Genomic DNA, 24947 nt, shown 5'->3' with positions numbered 1-24947 from the left:
AGGGAGTACTTATAACAGTTTTCACAACACTGAATATATTTTTCACTTGAATTAAAGTACATCAAAGTGTGCTGAAACTGTTCTTATTTAATTGTAGCTTAATGTAGTTTAATTTAACTTGCTTCTATCTTATGTAATATGAATCATAATGCATTATATGAAACCTGTTAAATCAATTTTTATGTCACATCCTGGGTGTACCACATTGAAAGCTTTATCAGCTAGAAACTCAAAGGCCATGCGTGATTCAAGCAGTACTTTGAGGATGACAAGAATTCAAAAGCTTAAACAGTCACCGTTCAAGGGGATGTTTAAATTGCAGTAAAGGGAGCAAAATGATTCTTTCCACATGTGAGTAACCTATATATTGCAGACATTTTATGAATGCACAGAATAAAGTAGAAAAGTCTGGGAAGGGAATAACTAAACAGTTTTGAATCGGTCAACTTTTGGAGGTAGTTCTACTATTTCTATAAATGATATATTTTATTCAGCAAAATGCTTTTAAACATAGCTATAATACACGCTATGTTATTTGTTCGATAATGGTTATTGTCAGAGCATATTTTGAAAAAGCTGTTATAGATAACATTTCAGCAAAAAAAATTAAAATATGTGCATTATTACAAAAAGGAATTTATATTACAATTGAATGTATGTACTGTGGTTAGTTCCACAGTTTAAATTCCAAACCAGTGAAAAAAAAAGTGACATTTCATCAAGGGAAAATAGTTTGCCTTTTACTTTAATTATTTTGAGAAGATAAACAGAGAATTTTGGCTACAAAAGTCCAATCATTATTTTGCATACCTTATCCCTAATGCTTTGGATTCACACTTATATTTTTTTATTAAAGCAAAGCTGGAATAATAAAATTTATTTATGTTAGCAAATGAATGTAAATACCAAATTTAAAGTTAGCAAAATGGTTACAAAGGACTGGAAAATTGCAAATGTCACTCCACTCTTTAAGAAGGGTGGGAGGCAGAAGAAAGGAAATTATAGACCAGCAATCTTGACTTCAGTGGCTGGGAAGATGTTGGAGTACATTATTAAGGATGAGGTTTCGAGTTACTTGGAGGCTCATAATAAAGTAGGCCAAAGACAGCATGGTTTCATTAAAGGGAAATATTGCCTGTCAAATCTGTTGGAAATAACAGACAGGATAGAGAAAGGAGAGAGGAGTGGATGTTGTATACTTGGATTTTCAGAAGGCCCTTCATAAGGTGCCACACATGAAGTTGTTTAATAAGGTAAGAGCCTATGGTATTACAAGAAATATTCTAGCATGGATAGAAGATTAGTTGACTGACAAGATGCAAAGAGTGGGAATAAAGGTTGGTTGGTTGGCTGCGGGTGACTAGTGGTCCAATATTGGGACCGCTTCTTTTCACTTTATACGTCAACAATTTGGATGATGAAAGTGATGGCCTTGTGGCCAAATTTTCAGACTATACAAAGATAGGTGGAAGAGCAGGTAGTGCTGAGGAAATGGAGTCTGCAGCAGGATATGGACAGATTGGGAGAAGCGGTAAAGAAGTAGCGGATGGAATATAGTGTAGGGAAGTGTCTGGTCATGCACATTGGTAGGAGGAATAAAGGCATAAACTTTGTCCTAAACAGGTAAAACGTTCATAAACCAGGGGCACAAAGGGACTGAGAGTCCTTGTGCAGGATTCCATAAAGTTTAACTTGCAGGTTAAGTCACTGGTAAAGAGGGCACTGCAAGGTAGTATTCAGTTGGAGGGTACTAGAATATAAAAGCAAGGATGTGATGCTAGGCATTATAAAGCATTGGCTAGACTGCATTTGGAGTATTCTGAGCAGTTTTGGGTCATTTATCGAAGAGAAGATGAGCTGGCATAGGACAGAGTCCAAAGCAGGTTCACGAGAATGATTCTGGGAACGAAAGGGTTAATGTATGAGGAGTATTTGATAGCTCTGGGCTTCGACTCACAGGAGCTTAGAGGAATGGTGGTGGGAGGGGGAGCTCATTGAAATCTATTAAATATTGAAAGGCCCAAGCAGAGTAGATGTGGCGAAGTTGTTTCATATAGTGGGTGAATCTAGGAGCAGAACACACAGCCTCAGAATAGAGAGATATCCCTTTAGAACAGAAATAAGAAGGAATGCCTTGACCCAGAGGGTGGTGAATCTGTGGTATTTATTGCCATGGATGGCCGTGGAGGCCAAGTCATTGAGTGTATTCAAAGTGGTTCTTGGCTCATCAGGCACCAAAGGTTACAGGGAGAAGGCAGAAGCATAGGGGTTAAGAGGGATAATAAATCAGCCATGAAGGAAGGACAGAGCAGACTCAATGGGCCGAGTGGCCTAATTCTGCTCCTATGTCTTATGAACTTACAGTCTTATTTCAACTGTGGTACATCTTTTCTCTGAAATTCATTCAAAATTATACATCTTACATGTTCTTTTACTAACATTAATGAGAAGTTGTGTCAGACTTGATTACCATGTAGATTGCAGTTGTTAAGGAAGCTGGCATTCTTTTACCTGTACAAAGCGATTATATGGATGGATAATAAACATTAGTTCAAAGAAGCCCAGATTCCATAAATAAATACACAAAGATTTAAAACCTTCACTAATGCTTCATCTAATTGAGTCCCATATACTGTAACAGGCCCACTATTGCTTTATGATTAATCTAATTTCCTTGCTTTTGTACTTTATAGCACCATGTATAAATCTAAGTTAATACTAGTTAACTGCTGTACAAAATAGGATGCATGCACATCCTATCCCTCTCTCATTGAACCTGTGTCATCTCAAACATTGTATGAAAAACAAACAAGACAAAATCTGCAAATGCGGGAAATCCGAGCAACACACACAAAATGCTGGAGGATCTCAGCAGGCCAGGCAGCAGCTATGGAAAAGAGTACAGTTGACGTTTTGGGACAAAAACCCTTTGTCCTGCCGAAGAGCTTTGGCTCAAAACGTCAACTGTACTTTTTTCTATAGATGCTGCCTGGCCTGTTGAGTTCCTTCAGCATTTTGTGTGTGTTGCTCAAACATTATATGACTTACTTTACACATCACCTCTTCACACTTCCTAAAACAATAAGTAACTTTCCATCAAATATCACCCACTATGTACCTACCATTTCACTGGCATATTTTTGTTCTCCTGAAATTGTCTTCATATTTGTGAAATACAGAAACATTGAAATTATCCCTAATCTACCAACAGCCAGAAAACAGAATATATTGGAAATATGTAGGATGACAGATAGCATCAGTGAAAGCGGGTAGGAAATTACTGTTCAAATATATGATCTCTCAACAGAAGCAGAAAAAGGTAGGGTTAAAGCTGGAGATTGTATTTTAGTATGGAGTGCACAGGAGGAAGGAAAATGATAGCTTATGGATTCCCTGCTGTTTCACAGCAAGCTGAAGTGGGATGGGGATTGAGTAGATTTCAAGATGGGTGAGGGGATCATAATCTCCCAGGGGGATGCTGAAAAAGAAAGATTAAGACATCACAGTGATGGCTTGGTTCATAAATTTTAGAAATTGCGGAGGATGGTTTGTTGAATGTTGTGGCTAGTGGCCACAGATGAGGACAAGGGAATACTATCCTGGTCTGAGGGAGAAAAGATACGGGCTAAGAGCAGAAGTGTGGATAATGGAATGGGTGGTCAAAGATCCATTCATTGGAAGTACAGAGGAATCCTACGCGAAGGGAGAAGAACTCAGGGCTGAAGCACTTTATTGTCATTTTACAGACCATACAATCTTGTTTACAGCTCATTTCCATGGATGCTTATGACAGACATCTCCTCTTACACTTTACCTGCAGTTTTACAAGCTTCTTTTGTCTCAGTTTTAGTTCCAATGCAGGGTCTCTGATACATCAACTCTTTCTGTCTTCTCACATTCTGGATATTTTCAGTTTTTGTTAAGGATTTTCAGCTGTCGCTTTGTTTTTTGACTTTCTCAAAGGCAAATTAATATATTAAAAAAGCTCCAATGATTCTTAACTCTCTCCATGTAGATTCTGTCTTTATAATCCTAAGAACACCATTTCTTTCTGGTGCTGGAACATTATCAAACAATAATGCCATTTCACCTTTTTTTCCCTATGCTATATTTCCTGAATATGTTGTAACCATTATATTTTGTGTCCATTCCTCTCCTTGTTAGAATCAGATATTTCTATTGACTATCAATTTAGTTGTATCTGCAACTCATCAACTTTCTTTACCACAGTTTGTGCATTTATCCAGAAGTCATCCAAACCTCTCTGTTTGCCTTACGTTTCCCTCTGGTTTGATCTCTGCTGTTTCTGAACTACTGTTTAATATAAAGTTTATAAATCTGCCATTAGTACTTTACAATTTTACTTTTCTTTCTTTTGCACTTTTCCCAAAACAACCCAAAACAACATGAAGTAGATTGGACTAATTTTGATTGTCTGGTACAACTGTGGAGAAATTTTCCATGCATTCCTAATTGGCTGCAATGTTACTGGGTTTCCTGTCCCCGATGCATTCTGTGGGTTGAAGGATATGGATAAGGTGTTGCACATGAAACCCTGAACAGCTTCACATGTCTCTGCCTTGTGTTAGTTCAGCTGCTGTTAAAGTCCTTGTGTGGTTTTCTTGCTGACTGCTCTTAATGTTCCACACTCTGGAAAAAGAAGACTTCTGTTACTAATTCCTCCATCTGTATATGATCCTTTCTCTTCTGTAAGTTCCTTTTTAAAATCTATCCCTTTAGCTAACATTTATTCATCCCTCCTAAGATCTATAGTTCAGCTCAGCACCAAATTGCTCCTGGAAAATTCATTGAAATGCAAAAGGTTTAGATAAGTACAAGAGGTTGCTGAAAGTCAACTGTACTTCAGCTCATACTGCCAACAATGTGCCGGTGTGACTATCAGGTACAGACTGAATTAGACTCAATACAATATCTCTAGAGAATCAAAGCTTACATTATCCAGACTGACATGGCTCACACACATGTAATGGTTACGTTAGTAATATACCCAAGGGCAGAATGCTTTCTTTGAACTTGCTTTTTTGGAACTGGAAAGAAGGAAGTAGAGGAAAACTGACAGAGAAAGAAACAGCTGAAAGTTTAAACCGAAGCTGCAAATAAAAGATGGAATATTTTCAGAATAAAATAGATTTCTCTGTGTCTATAGAAGAAGAAATTATACATATTCTGAAATTACTTTCTTTTCGATAGTTAACCTACAAACAGGCTCCCATATTTAAATTAAACTGAAATAGGAAAAATTTTGATTCCAAAATATAAAAAAGAATCATAGAAAAGCCATACAAGGAGAACAGAGTGAAACATACATTTGCACAATCGTCTGGTAAATTATAGGTTAAGGCCTAGAGCCATACTCTTAAGCAGGGAGTTTCTGATCTCAATGTTGGCCAGTGGGAGGAGTTGTCAAATGATGATAAACCACTTCCACAGGAAATAACATTCAGACAGCGTGATAAGATGAATTTCTCTGTGCACCTGCTGCTATGCAGATAATGAACACACTTGAAATTTGGTGGTGGGGCCCTGGGAGAGGCAGAAACTTCAGTGTTCTTTATCCTGCACCTGTGCATTGCCTTTCCTCTCTGCACGGCCACGTTCTCTGCACCTCACAGAGGGGCAATTGCGTGTTTCTTTACTTAAAACTCAAGCTACTAATGGCATATTAGTAACATTAATAGTCACGTTTATAGCAGCTGAGAGCAGGAAATGAATAGAATGAAAGATCGAGAATAGACTATTTGAAAAGGGTAAAGGCTAATTTAATAAAGCACTGGAAGTCCTTCTGAAGGATGAAGAATTTTTAAGATAATATTCTACTCAAGCTTTAGAAAACATTGAGAATTCCCAACTATTGCTGTCATTGCTTATGTTTCTGCTTATAATGGCAACACAGTATTGGGTCCAAAAGATCTCATTTCCAGTCTGACTTGGATTGTTGTACGCCATTTGAGAATGACTCTTCTCAAGTTTACCGGATTAATTAAAAAATCAGCTTCTGAATGTTTCTGATGCTAATGGCCCTGATTAAACTACTTCAGCAATATGAAAAGGGGAATTTAATCAAGAAGAAAGCATAATTGCAGGTCATCGAGCGAGCAGAGAGTCAGTAATGAAATAGCTAATGTAGCAGGTCTCCTTGTCCAGGTCTGATCTGATACCAAGTACCTTGCAATAATGTTGATGTTCTCCAGGGCCACTGTACGTCTTATGACTCTGTCATCAGAGATCATGATGAAGGAGTCTGGCACACTGTCTGTTGATATAAGAATGTAACAAGCAAAAGCTAATTGATAGTATCTATTTCTTTCAACAAGATCATACTGATCATTTGCCTGTACATCAGTGCCACATTCCTGCTTTAACCCCATGCATATATCTGAAAATCTACTGATATCTATTTACGATACTCAGTAACCGAGCAACCACCGTCCTTGTGGTGAAGTTACATCCGAATGACGTAACTTCTTCTCATCTCCATCTTCAATGGCCAGGCCTTCATTCTGAGATTGCGAATGATGGTTCTGGACAGTCAAGCCAAGGGAAAACTTCTGTTGGAAAGGCTGCTGGTGGAGTAGTGGTTAGTGTCATGCTTTACAGTACGTTCTCCCTGTGACTACATTGGTTTCCTCTGGGTCCTTCAATTTCTACTCACATCCTAATGATGCACGGGTTAGGGATGGTTAGTTGTGGGCATGCTGTCTTGACGCTGGAAGCGTGGTGAACTTGTGGGATGTCCCAAGCACGTCCCTGGAGTCTGTCGATCATTGACTCCAACGGCACACTTGACTGTAGTCTTCAATGTACATGGGCTACGGTAGCATAATGGTTAGCACAACACTTTACTGTACAGGTGACTCGGTTTGTATGTTCTCCCTGTGACCATGTGGGTTTCCTCCCACAGTCCAAAGGTGTGCTGGTTGGTAGGTTAATTGGTCATTTTAATTAACCTACCCCATGATTAGGTTAAGATTAAATTGTGGGACTGCTGGGCAGCATAGCTAGAAGGGCCAAAAGGGCCTATTCTGCATTGTACTTCAATAAAATAAACCTAATCTTTATAACTTTACCTGCCATAATCCATGAAAGTTTTGTACTTTTAAAAGTAAAATTGCCTCTTATTCTTCTAATCTTTGGAAATTACTGGCTTGATTACTCTGTGAATAGTTTGTTGAACCACAATTGATGCAATAGAGGATTTTTTACACTATTTCACACCCTACTGCAAGGTGCTCTAACATGTTGACTTCATCCTTAAACCCAAAATGTATGAGGTGTTTCATATTTCCATAACATCAAGTTGAACTGCTTCACTGCCCATAACATTGGGCTTCCTGTGTGCTGACGTGCTGTACATATGGTACTTTAAAAACCTCTTCTGCTCAAATACCCATTGCAACGAAGACCAGCACACTGCTTGTCTTCATGTGCCAGCAACAAATTTTCAGTGATTCCCATTTATAAGCACACTTGGTTTGTACTAAACACCAGCATATTTCAATCTTGGACCAGTTATTTCTATTTTGTCCACCAAAATGGTTCCCCTCACATTTTTCCACCTTATATCTGCTTGCTATTATCTATTGCTATTCGCTTGTCTATTCCCTCTTCAGCCACCACCTTCCCCCCACCCCAGAACTTCAGAAAGGCTAAAGAATCAACCACAACACTTTGTGTCTGGGATTACATAAAAGCCACTCTCTTCATTATAATTCAGATTGCTGACTAAATTCTCTCTCAGGGGAGCACGTATTTGCTGTCGCAAACTTCCCTGGTGCTAGAGTTACTGTTTATATAACTCTACAGCAACTCCTGCATCAAGAAGGCCACTTGTCTCTGAATTGAAATCCTCAGCCTCTCGGCCCTGTGGCACTGTAGAAATTCTTTCTTCAATAGGGTTACAGTGTCTTCCCAAGAGCCTTTCATGAGCAATTGAGTTCTGACCACGGATGCTAGTGTTTATTGATTACAGTTCAACATTGAACATCATCATCCCCTCAGTACTAACCTACAAGCTTGGTCTCTGCAACTGGATCCTTGACTTCCTCATTGGGGGACCATAGTCAGTGCGAATGGTTAATAACTGCCCTCCTCGCTGACAGTTAACACAGACCGATTACAAGGATGTATGCTTATCCAATTACTCTATTCTCTCTACACTCATGACTACGCGACTAGGGACAGCTCAAACGGCATCTATAAATTTGCTGAAGATATCGCTGTTGTTGGCAGAATCTCAGATGGCAATCGGTTTATTGGATTGAGATAGATTCACTGGTAGAATGACTTTACAACAGCAGCCTTGCGTTCAATACCAATTATTGGAGAAGATTCTTAGAGACAGGATTTACAAACATTTGGAGAAGCATGGTCTAATTAGGGATAGTCAGCATGGTTTTGTGAGGGGCGGGTCATGCCTCATGAATCTGACTGAATTGTTTGAGGATGTGACAAAGTACATTGATAAAGGCAGAGCAGTGGATATGCATTGGTAAGGTTTCCCATGGTAGGCTCATTCAGAAAGTCAGGAGGCAGGGATCCAGAGAATCAAAATTGGCTTGCCCATAGAAGGCAGAGTGTGGTAGTAATGGAGAGTACTCTGACTGGATGTCAGAGTACATCTCTGTTGTTCTGTGGGGATTTGTTCTGGGACCCCCTGCCCTTTGAGATTTTTATAAATGCTTTGGGTGAGGAAGTGGAAGGATGGGTTAGTAAGTTTGCTGATGACATGAAGGTTGGTGGAGTTGTGGATAGTGTAGAAGGCTATCATAGGTTACAACAAAACACTTGCAGGAAACAGAACTAGGCAGAGGAGTGGCAGCTGGAATTCAACATGGAGAAGTGCAAACTGATTCACTTTGGAAGGTCAAACTTGCAGGCAGTACACAGGGTTAAAGCCAGGCTTCATAGGGGTGCAGAGGAACAGAGGAATCCTGGGGTCCCCATCCATACAAGCCACAAAAGCTGATAGGGTGGTTAAGAAGGTAAATGGTGTGTTGGCCTTCATTAGTCAAGGGAAGCATGATTTTTCAGGATAGATTGATTGAGCTGGGGCTTTTCGATCTGGAGCGAAGGAAGATGTAAGGTTACTTGATGGAGGTGTATCAGATGCCCGAGGTAAATTTTTTATTCAGAGCGGTGAGTGCGCGGAACGCTCTACCAGGGGAGGTGATAGAGATAGATGCATTAAGGGAATATAAAAAACTCTCAGATAATCGCATGGATTATAAAAAAACGGTCTATGTAGGACAGAAGGGTTCGCTAGATCTCAGAGTAGGTTAGAAAGTCAGCACAACTTTGTGGGCCAAAGGGCATGTATTTGCTGTGGTCTTCTTCATTCTAAGTTCTGTATTCTATTAGTAAGACCAAGAAATTGAGTCTAGAGAACACACACCAGACCTTCTAAAGGGCTCAACAGTGGATAAGGGGAGCAGACTGAGGTTCCTTGGCCCAACGTATTGATAGAATCTGGAAAAAGGTGCACCACTGCCTGTACTTCATTAGGAGTTTGAAGGAATTTGGTGTGGCACCAAAGACTCTTACAGATTTCTGCAGATTTACAGTGGAGAGCATTCTAACTGGTTGCATCGTCTCTTGGTATGGAGACTCCACTGCATAGGATCAAAGGAGGCTGCACATTGAGGTTGTAGACTCGGGCAGCTCCTTGGCAGTCACAACCCTCTCTGCCATAAAGGACACCTTGAAAAGGCAGTGAGTCAGGAAGGCTGCATCCAACATTAAGGACCCTCACCGCCTGGGAAGAGCCCTCTTTTCATTATTACCATCTTTGAGGAGGTACAGGAAACTGAAGATGCATACTCAATGTTTTATCGCCTCTGCCACCAGACTTCTGAACTGTCCATGAATCCATGAGCGTTACCTTACTATTACTCTTCTGTATCATTTACTTATTTTATGTTTTATTATAATTTATAGTAATTTTTTATGTCTTACACTGCTCTGCTGGCCCAGAACAACAAATTTCATGGACATATGTCAGTGAGAATAAATCTGACACTGAGCCTTGCTTGCTATATTCTGATTTTAATAAGTGAATAAATAAAACTGGTCAAACTGACAGTTAATTGTAGATTAGTTTCATAATAAGCTTACTGGGACCTTTTCCAAAGAAACATATATTGGAAGGAATTCTTGAAGTCTCTTTGAGACAATATTACATTTGATCAAGGAGAAATAATCATAAGTAATGTTTTCATTATAGAAGTTAACTTTAACTACATTAACAGAGTTTTCCATCAAAGGATCTATCAAAATTATGTAACTGCCAATCCTTTGAAAGTTTCTCTGATTCTTTCTGCTCACTTTATGAATCAGTGGAACATTAAGAGCACAAAACTACAGCTCCGACTAGTTTTGCTAAATTTAGCAATCCATATTCTGACTGGTATTGCTGACGTATTGTATTTTAATTTGAATAACATCTTTACAGTTTTGTCTCTTAAAACATAACATTCATTTTACAGAATACCTTGTTAAAAACTAGCATAACCATTCATAAAGCTATTAAAACTAAGTTTACTAGCTACAATATAACAAATTCAAGAATGGATAAGAAGGCTAAAGTGGTGTGTTGATGTTTGATAATATGTAAAACATAGTTTTAAAAAACTGAAGTCCAGAGTCATATACCTCTTAGGGACAATATGATTTTTCAGATTAGACTGGAGAATAAGAGCAAAAAAACCTGAAATTTGTAATGACACAGTGGCAAAACCAGCTGTGATGTTGCTTCACAGTTCCAGAGACCTGGGTTGAACTCTGACCTTGGGTACTGACCATGTGAAGCCTGCACCTTCTCCCCATGACAATGTAGATTTCTCCAGGCATTCTAGGTCTGACCACATCGCAAAATTGTCCAGTCTACTGGAATAATTGGCCACAGTAAATAGCCTCATGTGTGTGTTAGTAAGTGGTAAAATGTGGGGAGAGCTGATGGAATGAAAATTGGGATTAGCGTAGGATGGTGTGTACTGATGTTTAGCATGGACTCGGTAGGCCAAACGCCTATTTAGAATTGGAAGTGGAATTGATTTATTCATACCACATTTACTGAGGTAGAGTGAAAAGCTTGTCTTGCATTCTGTTTATACAGATCAATTTAGTGCAAGGTAAGACAATAACAGAATGCAGAATAAAATGCAACATCTCTCGAGAAAGAAAACTCCAGGCAGATAATAAGGTGCAGGATCATAATGAGGTAAATTCAGATGTCAAGAGTCCGTCTTATTGCACCAGGGAACTACTTAGTAGTGAAATAAGAGCAGAGCAGAAGCTGTCCTTCAGGCTTTTGTATCTTCTGCCAATGGGACAGAATTTTTGTGCTGTATGATTGTGACTAACTCAGTAACTCGATCATTCTCAGGAACTTTTGTTGGAGTATGATGTAGTAGAAATGTGTGCATTCTAAAAGAGAGGTGGGCATTCATCAGCAAATTCTGGTAAAAAAAAGTCATCTTGTAACATTTCCATATAAGCAGTTCCCTTGGGATCAAGGATGACTTACTCACACTCTAGTGCTGTGTATTTAATATTTCAATAGCATTTGATTAAATTGTAAAATTAAGCATTGTTCATTGTTTACATAAATCATTACAGGTTATACGTACAAGGTATGTGAATAGCATACGTCATTATGCCACCACATCATGAGTGCATGCCTCAAAAAAAGTTAAAACGTGTTTATCCCTATTCCCATGTTTTCCTTTCAATTAGTTTTGGAGTTAGATAGCAGTGTCAACATGGAAGTATTAAATGAACCTGAGATAACTACCTACCTGTTGTTCGAGTTTTTAAAAAAGCACTGTAAGAAAAAATATAGTGCAGCACATGCTTCTTTGGGAGGAGACAGAGATGATCCAGTTTTTAAAAAAGGCAGAAAATGGATGAAATTCACAGGTTCATAAACAGAGAGTACCAGGTGGTAATAATCATAAATAAAAACATTTATTTCTTAGCATTGCCTAGCAGACATGTCTGGCTACATCAAAAAGACAAACATGTTCAGTTGCACAAAAGATAACTGGCTGATGTACACTGAGTGAGTTAAGCAGCATTTTAAAGCAAATGGAATAGCCAATGAGAAATGAGTGCCAGTTTTGTTGGGTGTAATAGGTGGAAGAGCACACGATTTGATTCAATGTTTAAATGCTCCAACCAAACCAGCTGAAATGAGCTTTGCTCATACAGTGAAAGCAATGTAGGAACATTTAGAACCAAAACCATTGTTGTTGCAGAATACTTTAGGCTTCATAAGCGGTACCAAAATCAGGGAATTCAAGAAGCTGTCTGAGAACTGTCAGTTCAGTAATGATGCACTGAGATATCGTTCAGTTTGTTGAATCTTACAAGAAAGGATTCAAGAATGGCTCCTAACTGAAGCACAACTTATATTTAAAAGAGCAGTTGAAATCACTGTATCAATGGAAACAGCAGCCAGAGATGAAAGTGAGCATGAATAAAATTGCAATGTCTAAAGAGAAATCTGCCTGGCCAAACAAATTGTGTTACTGGTGTGGCAGGGGCTCACATTTACAAACCAAAGCAGGTTTAGATGTGAGACTTGTAATAAGGTAGGACACATACTAAGAGCATGTCGGGCAGACAAAAATAAATGGACTGCACAGGGAAGAGAAAAGGATAAAAAGTCAAGTTGCAGTTTCAAAAGGAGCATTAACCTGCATGCTGTTGATGAAAAATCTGATAATGACAAGAGTGACACAGGACTGAGAAGCCTTGAGATTTACATTGTGAAAACTAACACAAGACAAGCAATATGGCTTACACCAGAAGTGATTAGCAAATTCATTCAAATGGAATTGGACACTGGCTTGGCTGTTTCAGTCGTTCCACAAAAAAAAAAGTTGAACGGCATTTCAAACATACTGAACGCCAAAATCCCTGCAATAGAATCAACTAAACACAAATTAAGAATGGTACTGAATGATGCCACAGCAGTGTTCAAGGATGATGTTGGAAAAATCAAATATATAAAGAGTATAATAATGGTATGTAAATGAAAACTCCACACCCAAGCTTTACAAAGTCCATCCAGTTTCTTATACCATTGGGATAAAGGAACCAGTGAGTGAGATTGCATGGAAGCTAAAGGAATTCTTTCCAAAGCTGAGTGGAGCTCATAGACAACGCCAATCATCCCAGTAACCAAGAAGGATGAGTTTGCCAGCACCTGTGGTGACTTTAAGGTTACCATCAACTCAGTACTGAAAGCTGATCAATATCCTCAGTCCAGAATAGAGGATATTTTTGTAAACTTTTCTGAAGGAGACACTTCAGTCAAGGGGACTTAGCTGAGACGTACTTACAGATGGAAACAGACAGAAGACGAGTCCAATGTTTTTCTCACCCCGTAAGCACTTACAAAAGGCTTTATCACTATAACAGGCTTATTTTAGGAGCAACAACTGCACCTGCACTCTGGCAGAAAGCGATGGACCAGGTGCTACAGGACTGCCCAGGCACACAGGAGACATCATTTTTAAAATCTCAAGACTGTGTTAAAAAGATTAAAAGACTGTAGTCCAAGAGCATGACATGTCAAATGTGAATTCTTAAACCAAGTATCACTTACTGTGGTCACGTCATTGATATACAAGAATTGTGCACTGTGCTGAGAAAATTCCAGCAGGGCTGGATGCCATAGGGCCAAAGAACATTTGCTGTACTTTTTTAGGATTTATCGGTTACAATAACAGTTTCCTGCCAAATCTGCCGCTGTGATCCACCCCTTGAACTCAATACCACAGATCAGGAAGAAATGGCAATGGACAAATAAGTGCTTTCAAAAAGGTAAAGGAATTCATGATGTCAGGCACTGCATTCGTACATTGTGATCTAGATCATCCAGTGAAGCTTGCCTGTGTCTGCGGCACTTTGCCTTACTGTATAGGTGCAATCACATCACATGCTATGAGTGATGGAAGGGAATATCGTGCTCCCTTACCGCTGCCCAGAAAAACTACACAGAGATTGACACACAGGCCTTGAGTCTGGTTTGGGGTGTAAAATGTAAACTTGTGTGCGAGAGGGTTTACCTTCATTACTGATCATCAACCCTTGGTGTTCATTTTCAATCTACAGAAGGGTGTCCCACTAACAGCAGTAGCACAAATGCAGGGATGGGCTCTGTTCCTTGGAGGACATGGTCGAATTCAAGGGGACAACAAATCATGGAAATGCTGATGAATTGTCCTGTTTGCCCTTGAGAAAAGAAATAACTAAAACATTTACAAAAGAGGACACAGCTCTTGGCACACTCTCCCTGATGCAAATTGAATGTCTCACCATTGCAGTAGATGTAATTCAAGGAGAAACCAGTAATGACCCTACACACGATTCAGGTCAACATGGCCACACAAAATGGCTGGAACGTGCTGCAGAAATCCTGGTTCCCCCATTTTTACCAGTGCCAGGATAAACTTGCTCTTGACAGAGGTTGCCTTATGAGCATTACACCATCCAAAGTGTTGGAGGAGCTACATTTTAATATTTCAGTAATGTTTGAGTATTATTGTAAATATATGGTTTGATTCAGCATTCTTTGTTGTTTAGATAATGTATATATAAACGTATGTGCATGACATGCATCACCACACCACGACATCATACGTGTGTGCCTTGCTAATAGTAAAACTAGGAATGTTCACGAGTTTCTCCCTGCTCTGTGCTTTTCTTTCATTTAGTTTTTTTGTTTTGGAGTTACAAGACATAATACTACAGGCTGGTTATCTAGGTATGGTCAAAATTAAAATGTTGGCTCGAAACATTGTCCAAGGCCTGGGATAGACCAGCAGAGCAAAACAGCTTGCCAGGCTCTGTTCAGGATGCCAATACATCCAGAAGCTTCCAAGAGCAACACCTCTCCATCTCTGAGAATGGCCTGCATTACCCTGGCAGAGGATTCATGTGAATTTAACTGAACCATTCATGGGCACAAATTTTCCGGTGGTAGTGGATGCCGCTACAAACCGGCCAGAAGAGTTCCCGATAGCCTCTACTACAGCCTCACAGACTGTTCATGTGTTGAGAAGCCTTTTCTCAAGGACTGGTGTTCCTTGTTCAGTGACAATGGACTGCAGTTTGCTGTGGAACAGTTTCAGTCATGTATGGAACATGACATTAGATTTGCACGGAAGCACTCAGCTACAAATGGCTTGGTGGGAAGGTTTGTTCAGAGTCTAAAGAACGCACTGCGAGCAATGTCAGCAAATTACTGATATTGAATCAGAAGCTTGCCGATTTCCTCCTTGTATATTATAATGCAGCACAGTGCACAGCCAACAACTCGCCAGCTATATTGTTCCAGGGTCAGCCCTTGTGCTCACACTTGGATCTGCTCAAACCCAGTCTCTGAAGGTGTACGCAGGACAAACAGCTGAGAGAAATCGAGCACTCCTCAAACAAGATGGTTCATGTTTCACTCACTCCTGGTGAGGGACTACAGAGATAATCAAAAGTAGATACTCGAAAAGTTTAAGGACAGAACTGGACCACTCTCCTACACAGTGGAGACTGCGTCTGATGTCATCTGGAGATGACACATTGATCAGTTGAGGAGGGCAGAGTCAATCGCTGGAGAAGAAATGTGTCCAGAGTTGTCAGAGCCACTTCCTGCAGTCCCAGAGTCAACTCCTGTTGTACAACCTCCACAGAGGAGGTCCCAAAGCCTGAGATTATTTCATAGCCACGAGTCTATTGCAAAGCAGAGTGACCACAACCCCCACCCCCAATCAGGAAACACATTATCCATAAGATTCAATCTTTAGGCCTGAAAAGGACATTTTAAAATTTACTGTGTGGTAGAATTCATATAGCTGTGTATTATATGATATACTGTGTGTGTATTTTATATATCTATATATATATATATATATATATAAAATCAAATTTAATAAAACCTGAGAGATTGAGAACCATCCAGGCAGTTAGCTTAAATCTAAAATAGGTTAAAAAAAATCTTATGACTCTTTCTAAAGGTAACTTCAAAATGTGATGCTAATTCAATATAAATTTAAAGTTCAGCCTGTAGGTGAGATAATCAGAGTTCCTTTCATGTCCTTAATGATATTCCTTCACATAATGGAATAATGTTGTTTTTAGTTTTGTGAATTACTGTACATGATCGAAATGGCAATGTTATTAACAAAGCTTAGGACATTCATTCCACTCTTCTCGTAAGTGTTAAAAGCTGGCATCTCATTCAGTAATAAATATCACATTTTCAAGTAATCTTATGATTAAAAGTTTTATTTTTATTTTCATCTTTTATTATTTCTATATTATTTTTATATGCAAAGTTAAAGCAAGGAAACATTTTAAAGTTAGAAACTGAAGAGTTTGTGGTGTTAATATGAAGGCCAGTTCGGGATTCAACAAAGTTTTATAGATTAGCATTTTTATTTTTGCTTTATATTTGTAAATCAAATAACATGAACAATTTTATCTTCATTAAAGTGCAAGTAAATGTTTATTTTGGAAAGTGCCCTTCATCTTACAGTGGTGGCTCACTGAGTCACACCAGGAGAGCTGGAGAGTTCAGTTACGTGGGAGTGTGAAGGGAGAGATTAATTTCTGTGCTGCTGGCTGCTTCATAAACCCTTTGATCCACTGATTTGTTTATGCAAAAGGAAATGTATCATCCACGTTTGATCTAGTTGATATATGATTCATGTGACTAACTGTTGAGTATCACCTCAGTTTGCATGACAATTATGAATGAACAATAAAGACTGACATAACTAATAACGAATCCTCATTAGAATGCTTATGATCAGCCTGTAATATTGTCTATTATCCGTAGACATAATTTTTTTGAGGTGTGCACTGACTCCATTTCCCATTGGTGTGCAGGAGGGACAAACACATCTCCTGCTACAAACATTAGTAACATCTGGCATCTGCTGCAGGTGAATGGGCCAACAAGTGAAATGACAGATCAGTGCCATCTGCCTAGTTATTGACAGGAAGTTGAGATAAGGAGTCTTCTCGGTGCTGCTGATACTTCCTTTATTTGCAAAGTTTCTCCAAAATCACTGCCTATTCCATCAAAAGCATCGTACACTTAAAAGTATTTTCTAACAGTGTGAAATTTATCACGTCCTGTGTATGTTCTCACAGCATAGACATTCTGAAACTATTTGCAAGCCTTGTTTACGGTGAATATTCACTCTTTGCTTAAAATAGCAGATATTCTAAAACTTACCATTTTCTAAACTAAGAAATTTTAACTGATTTTACTGTGAAACAGGAGAAGTTTTATTCTACTTCTGTCTCTCCCCCTACCACTTCTGTTCACTTCATTGCTTTCAGAAATACTCAAAATATTAATTTTGTTCCCATCATCTCTCTCCGGCTCTTTTCTGTTTTTCCAACGCTACCTGCTCAGGGAAAGATTTTCACGCAATGAGTAAAAGATCAACTCCAGGTAATAGGAAATTGATTCTGTTTTTATAGATGTCCTTCAGTCACATTTTCTCAGCAAGTTGGAAAATGCAGAAATTTCACTCATGGTAACCATACTTGCACAGTATTGTAATGAGTGGCATCAAAGCCCGGCAAAAAGAACCACGATTACAAGTGGAGAGAGGGGGATAAAACTTGTCCTGCAACTCATAGGAAGGAATGTATGTACAGTACACATGACAGACATTTATATTTAATATTATGTTGGGAGCTCAGTCAATTCTCGGTGTGTGTGTGTGTCAGTTAGACTTTTGTAGCCTGTAGTTGATGTCTGGAATGAAGTGCCAGAAGCTTGTGGCGGAGGCAGGAACATCAACAATATTTAAGAGGCATCTAGACAGATATTTGAATGAACAAGACATAGAGGGGTATGGTATTAATTGAGGTAAATAGGATTAGAATGGATAGACATGATGGGCCAGAAATCCTTTTTCTATTACTCACAGCTCTATGACTCTATTCAGTTTGCTTTATTATTGCGATCATCACTACTAGGTCATAAGACATGGGAACAGACTCAGGCCATTTGGCCCATTAAGTCTGCTCTGCTATTTCATCATGACTGATCTATTTTCCCTCTCAGCTCCAATCTCCTGCCTTCACTGCCATATTCTTTCATGCCCTGACTGATCAACAAACTATCTACCTCTGCCTTAAATATACCCAATGACCTGTCTCCACAACCACGTGTGGCAATGATTCCACAGATTCACCACTCTCTGGCTAAAGAAATTCCTCCTCACCTCTGTTCTAGAATGAAGCCTCTCAATTCTGAGGCTGTGCCCTCTGGTCTTAGACTCTCTCACAATAGGAAAATATACCCTCCATATAGAGGGCTTTCAACATTCTGTGGTTTTCTATGAGGTCACTCATTCTTCTGAATTCCAGTGAGTACAGGCCCAAAGCCCTCAAACATTGCTTATAAGACAAGGTTTTCAATCTGAAATAATTTTTGCGAACCTCCTTTTGAACCCTCTCCAACGTCAGTACATCCTTTCTTAAACAAGGAGCCCAAAACCACTCACACTACTCTGTGACATCTCACCAGTAGTATCTGGTTAATTAAAGATGTTATAATCAAGAGTGACTGATTATTTAAACATGCTGTCAGATTGTTATATTAGTTCATCAGAATCTGTCGCTGAGGGTTACTTAACTACTGTCTCTGCACTCTGAAACTGTAACCATCTGTTGGAAATGTACAGTGAGCTTGGTTGTATTGTTTATTGGGTCAACTTCATGATAATATTTTGGTTTATTTTTTTAAAAAGCTCATGTTCGTTCCTTATATATATAAAACCATTTAGCAATTACAGCATGGAAACAGGCCATCTTGGCTCTTCTAGTCCGTTCTGAATGCTTACTCTCACCTAGTCCCACCGACCTGCACTCAGCCCATAACCATCCATTCCTTTCCTGTCCATATACCTATCCAATTTTTTTTAATGATGAAATCGAACCTGCCTCTACCACTTCTACTGGAAGCTCGTTCCACACAGCTACCACTCTCTGAGTAGATAAGTTTCCCCTCATGTTACCCTTAAGCTTTCAACTCTCAACTCATGTCCTCTTGTTTGAATCTCCCCTATTCTCAATGGAAAAAGCCTATCCACGTCAACTCTATCTATCCCCCTCATAATTTTAAATAGCTCTATAAAGTCCCCCCTCAACCTTCTACACTCCAAAGAATAAAGACCTAACTTGTTCAACCTTTCCCTGTAACTTAGGTGCTGAAACCCAGGTAACATTCTAGTAAATCTTCTCTGTACTCTCTCTATTTTGTTGACATCTTTCCTATAATTCAGTGACCAGAACTGTTATACTGTGTGTGTGTGTGTGTATATATATATATATATATACTGTAATGCATGTATCTCAAGGATTCAGGATAAGCTACACGGCAGCTTTTGAATGCACTTTGGGGAAACTGCAAAATAGAATTTTGATGAAGTTGCAGTTATTTATATATACTGCAGGTATTTATAATATAGGGTAATAATATATAGGATAAGAAATGATATAACAAAGGCTGTTTCTGAATTGATAGTCCCAGTCTGAGGATTGCTGAACAAAAGAAGTGAACAGAAAAATGGAGATTTCTAAAAAAAAATAAAATATTTTGTAAGTTTTCTTTAGAACTTCTTAAGTAAATTTCACTCCATCATTAATAAGATAAACAATGAAAAGAATAACTGCAGGAAAGGAATTGTAGGAAAGCATTTTCGTCTTCTGAGTTTGAAATGAATATTGAACTGTTCCATCCATCGCTGAATTGTGAGCCAGGAAAAGGAAATGATTTTGACAAACGTTGAAATGTTGAAAGTAGGGGATGATAGAAGATACTTAACCTATGCCGTAATTGAGAATGCCTGAAATAAAATAAATCTAGCTGTGGTTAAAAGTGTGTGTACTTTGTTAGGGTGTGAATGTAATATTTGTTGATCAGTTACATTTTATGTGTGAAGATTAGACACAGATCAGGTTGCATCCTTTGGAAGGAAAAGAGTTAACATTTCAGGCCAATGTTAATTTCAACAAATATTAACTGTTTCTCTTCCCAAACAGGTTATCTCATTTGTTGAGTATTTTCAGCATTTCCTGTTAGATGGATGGTTCATGTGTATTGGCATGTGGTCTGTTTGCATCTCTGTAGAGGTTAAAGGTTCTACCCCAAATCTTCATTTGAAATGTCAGTTAGAAAGCTGATATGAACATATAAAACTGTAGCAAGACTAAAATTTGACTGATACTCATGAGGTGGCACAGCAGCGTAGTGGTTAGCATGACGGTTTACAGTACCAGCAAACCGGGTTGATTTCCTGCCGCTGCCCGTAAGGAGCTTATACATTCTCTCTGTGACTGCGTGCGTTTCCTCTGAGTGCTCTGGTTTCCTTCCAAAAACCTACTGGTTGGTAGGTTAATTGGCCATTGTAAACTGTACAGTGATTAGGCCAGTATTAAGTCGGGGGTTGCTGGGTGGTACAGGTCAAAGAGCCTACTCCATGGTGTATCTCAATAAATAAATAGATAAACAAATAAAGAAATAAAATGGTATCTGTGTTACAATAAAGCCTAACACAGAGAAGACTTGGATACAGAATGATGGTGAAATATCATAATTCTTGTAGCTTAAACTCAGTTACATGATAGGATTGGTTGTTAACTTGTTCAGTACATCACTGAAAATTTACCTGGGACAAAAGCAGTTTGAAGGTTTACAATCCAGGAACACACGCTCCTTAGTTAGTTGACTAGGAATAGAGCTAAAATTATAGGCCAATTTAATATCAGAATCAGACTCCGATTTATTATCATAGACAGATGATGTGAATTCTGTTGTTACGCAGCAGCAATACAATAAAATTATAATAAATTAGAAAAATAAATAGTACAAGTAAATGGAATAAGGAATAGTGTTCATATCATTTGTTTGTATGCTATTCACATTGTTCAAAGGGAGTCAGTACTCAATTCCTCTGTAAATTAATTGCATTATTTCATTCAAAGGAAACATACTGACTTATAAGTAAATCTGAAAACCAAAATTTCTTGTGTATGCTAAATGATATAAATTTCTTGTGGCTGAAATGCTGATGCTCCTGTTGATCAGTACGAGAGTAAAACTCAGCAATGTTATCGTCTCGCCTTCAGCATGAAAATGCTGAGGAGTTCAGGATTCCCACACAAGCATGTTTAATAAAGTTATTAGATGAGCTCAGGGAAGAATTTCCTATCTGTGACCCTGTTGCAAATCCCCAAAGTTGCATTCGGAGAAGCTGCTCTCCGATCTGTTTCTGAACACAAGTGGTGCAGGGAGAGTGAGTCTATTCACTGGAATGGCTGCCAGGCTCCAGAGGAAGAATATCATATTTATTTGTTTGAATCAATTTTTGAATACTGTATGTTTTGAAATATTTAACAATGTTTTGACATTTATTTTTAATTTTTAATCTTTAAGATAGTTTAATAGTTTGGCTTTTGAGGGTGTAGTTTTACAAGCTGTCAAAATATTTCACAATTATACTGTGGGCTTGCTTCAGCTGGCCACCACAACTACCTCTATTCTTGCCTCACCTGATGTGTTGGCATTTCTTGTGTTAAGCTTTGGCATTGCTTGGAGACTCACCGATGAAAATCAGGGTGGGTTCTGGCCACAGTAATGGATCCCTAAGAGGTACTGAAAGTCTATGCCTACCATATATGTCAGCGGAGAGTGTGGATGTTTGAAACTAGGACTTGAGCAGGGTGCTCTTTCCCATAAAATTTCTTCAGCTCTGATCTGCTGGGATGATATGAATGGGAGATCTAATGGCACTTGCTAGAGGTGGATGGAAATTACTGTAAAAAGTTTCCATACCCAGGAAACTGCACCAATGATGCTCTGGAATTTGAAGTGGATTTGCCAGAGTGCAATATTTCTCAAATTTCCCGGCAAGTTCATTAGCATACGTTCAAACTGAAAATCTCTAATTGATCAGCATTAACTGATCATAATTTATTCAACTAATGGCTATTGTGTAACTATATGGGTCCCACAAAGCCAGAATTTAAGTCGAAAATTTACTCACATAATTCCAGCAGCTGAACGCGGAGGCAAATAGGAGCGTACTAGTGCTAGCTATGGCTTTTAACAATCAAAGGCAGATCAACTAATATAATTTTAACTGAATAAAGCTGTATTTAAAGTAATTGTAACATTCATTGTGAAACAGACCCGAGTGAGGCTTCAGCAGACTGTCGGTCACTGCACCCGCACATCATTGACAATTTGGATTAATGTGATCACAAGTGCCCATTCACCCAAGATTACAAGGCACAATGTGACAAACGGATCCATTCCAATCTGGGACATGGATGATGTTGTGGGTGGGTATTTTTTTTTTGGGTATGTTGATTTGGTGAATAGAGTTTAAAATCAACATGATCTCAGATAATTCGGTGCAAAATAATTGTGGGAATAATTTATTTAATGCTTCAATCTTTTATTCTATTCATTTTCATAACATAGCCAGAGGTCACAATTTCATTACTTTAAAACATGAATTTAATGAAAGCAGCTCAATTCTTGGGCTGAGGGGTGTGAAGTACCTATTAACGAAGTTCATGGTTAAATTCCAAAATAGAACACCCCAAATAATTGCATTTGTGTATGCTTAATATGTCCTCCACTCCATTTTAAAATAACTTTAATTTTAGATTTCTTTTACTACTGCAGTTTTGCTTTTGTCTTTCCAGTTAGTGTAGAGTTGTTGCTGAAATTTCCTGTTTTCACAGACCATACCATCCAATCCGTGTTTTGCTGCTGCTGCTGTTCTGTTCAAAAGCGGTAAGCTGTGCTTTTTATACCTTTCAGCTGAAGGCATGCTTCTCTGCTTTTTATTGATCATCTGTGGCCTACAGTGATATAATTAATGTCACCGTTTATTTCTATTGAACTTTAGTGCAGTCACAACTCAGATGAGCTTGGAAGACAATGATCTCATGGATGAATATCCCCTGAGTGAGCGCCAGTCATCGTATCCTTCAAATGTTTACCGAGTAGGTGAAGCATGTTTTCATGACATATGCCTCATGTTATGTGAGTCTATATGTACATTGAAAGAAATCATATAACCATATAACAATTAGCCCGGAAACAGGCCATCTCGGCCCTTCTAGTCCATGCCGAACGCTTACTCTCACCTTGTCCCACTGGCCCGCACTCAGCCCATAACCCTCCATTCCTTTCCTGTCCATATACCTATCCAATTTTGCTTTAAATGGCAATATCAAACCTGCCTCTACCACTTATACTGGAAGCTCGTTCCACACAGCTACCACTCTCTGAGTAGATAAGTTTCCCCTCATGTTACCCTTAAGCTTTCAACTCTCAACTCATGTCCTCTTGTTTGAATCTCCCCTACTCTCAATGGAAAAAGCCTGTCCACGTCAACTCTATCTATCCCCCTCATAATTTTAAATACCTCTATCAAGTCCCCCCTCAACCTTCTACACTCCAAAGAATAAAGACCTAATTTGTTCAGCCTTTCCCTGTAACTTAGGTGCTGAAACCCAGGTAACATTCTAGTAAATCTTCTCTGTACTCTCTCTATTATGTTGATATCTTTCCTATAATTCGGTGACCAAAACTGTACACAATACTCCAAATTCAGCCTTACCAATGCCTTGTACAATTTTAACATTACATCCCAACTCTTATACTCAATGCTCTGATTTATAAAGGCCAGCATACCAAAAGCTTTCTTCACCACCCTATCCACAAGAGATTCCACCCTCAGGGAACTATGCACCATTATTCCTAGATCACTCTGTTCTACTGCATTCTTCAATGCCCTACCATTTACCATGTGTGTCCTCCATGTCAAAAGTCACGGAGAGGAAATTTTCAATTCATGTTGATCATCTAATAAAAGATTGTTTTTGCACTGATAAGGAACAAGGATCAACTTTACTTGGGGTGACAGTTCAGAAAATGTTTTTAGGAAAGTGGCAATCATAAATGGTGCAGGAGGCTCCTGATCACTGGGAGAATCTACACTGTGAAAGGATGTTGCAGCATTACCGATAATGACATTACTAATATTAACAATAAAATGTATCATGGGGTGCTGTATATTTATTTTAAATACTTAGCTACATCCATCTATCATTTATTTATTTACATTAAATATAACTTAGAATTTAAAGATAAGCACAAGCTTCATATAATATTTGAGCTAACTAGTTTGTCAAAAACACGGTTTTCATCAGATATGGTTGACACCACATATCTGGTGGGGGAAATAGCTTCACTTGCACAGCTAACAAAGAAAAAGGATTTCTTTGAATGTTATGGGTTTCTTGGTGAAACACTTAATTTACTTCTAGAGGTTCCTCTTAGCTAATTGCAGCACTGGTGCTGATCAGAATGTATTTTGCACAGAATCTCAGCGGGTATTGAGATCAAAAACATTATGAGAATTGTCTTCTGACACAGGTGCAGTCATCATTATGATATCGGTTTTTTAATAAATAAATTAGAAGGCAGAATAACATTCTCATGCTAATTCTATGTTCAGATAGCACCTGGGAAATACAATGATTTTATGGGAATATTTTAATGAAGTAGTGTTTACGAAAGCCTCTGTTAAATTAGTTGGCTATGATTTTTTTTTACACACACTGTGTAGTGCTGGCAAAATATTGGATGCTATTTACCTAAAAATCGTGGGGAATTTTTCAGGATCATGTCCCTCCTCCACAATAACTTTGTCAGAAGTTTTTGGTCATCTGAGGTTCCCTTTGTTCTATAACCGTAGTTCCCAGCTTCTTGAAGGTAAAGTCATACAGCATGGAAAGGTCTTTCAGGCCAAATGATCCATGCCAATGAAGGTGCCCATCTAATCTGGTCCCATTTGCCAGTGCTTGGCCCATAACCTTCTAAATGTTTC

At 38.7% G+C, this 24947-nt stretch overlaps 1 protein-coding gene across 1 annotated transcript in view; it reads left to right on the top strand.

The window, feature by feature from the left end:
* Window positions 1-263: 263 nt before the first annotated feature.
* The window catches only part of txk (TXK tyrosine kinase), a 49453-nt gene continuing 24769 nt past the window's right edge, over window positions 264-24947 (top strand). Inside the window, exons 1-4 of the mRNA XM_059988540.1 lie at window positions 264-351; window positions 22230-22383; window positions 22792-22843; window positions 22959-23055. Of these exons, the coding sequence (XP_059844523.1) occupies window positions 22368-22383; window positions 22792-22843; window positions 22959-23055 (165 nt within the window). The 5' untranslated portion in view covers window positions 264-351; window positions 22230-22367. The remainder of the gene's footprint in view (window positions 352-22229; window positions 22384-22791; window positions 22844-22958; window positions 23056-24947) is intronic.

The sequence above is a fragment of the Hypanus sabinus genome, chromosome 14, assembly GCF_030144855.1.
Source record: "Hypanus sabinus isolate sHypSab1 chromosome 14, sHypSab1.hap1, whole genome shotgun sequence".
Lineage (NCBI taxonomy): Eukaryota > Metazoa > Chordata > Chondrichthyes > Myliobatiformes > Dasyatidae > Hypanus > Hypanus sabinus.
Note: the sequence above shows the minus strand (reverse complement) of the source record. Positions and strands in the feature narration are given on the sequence as shown.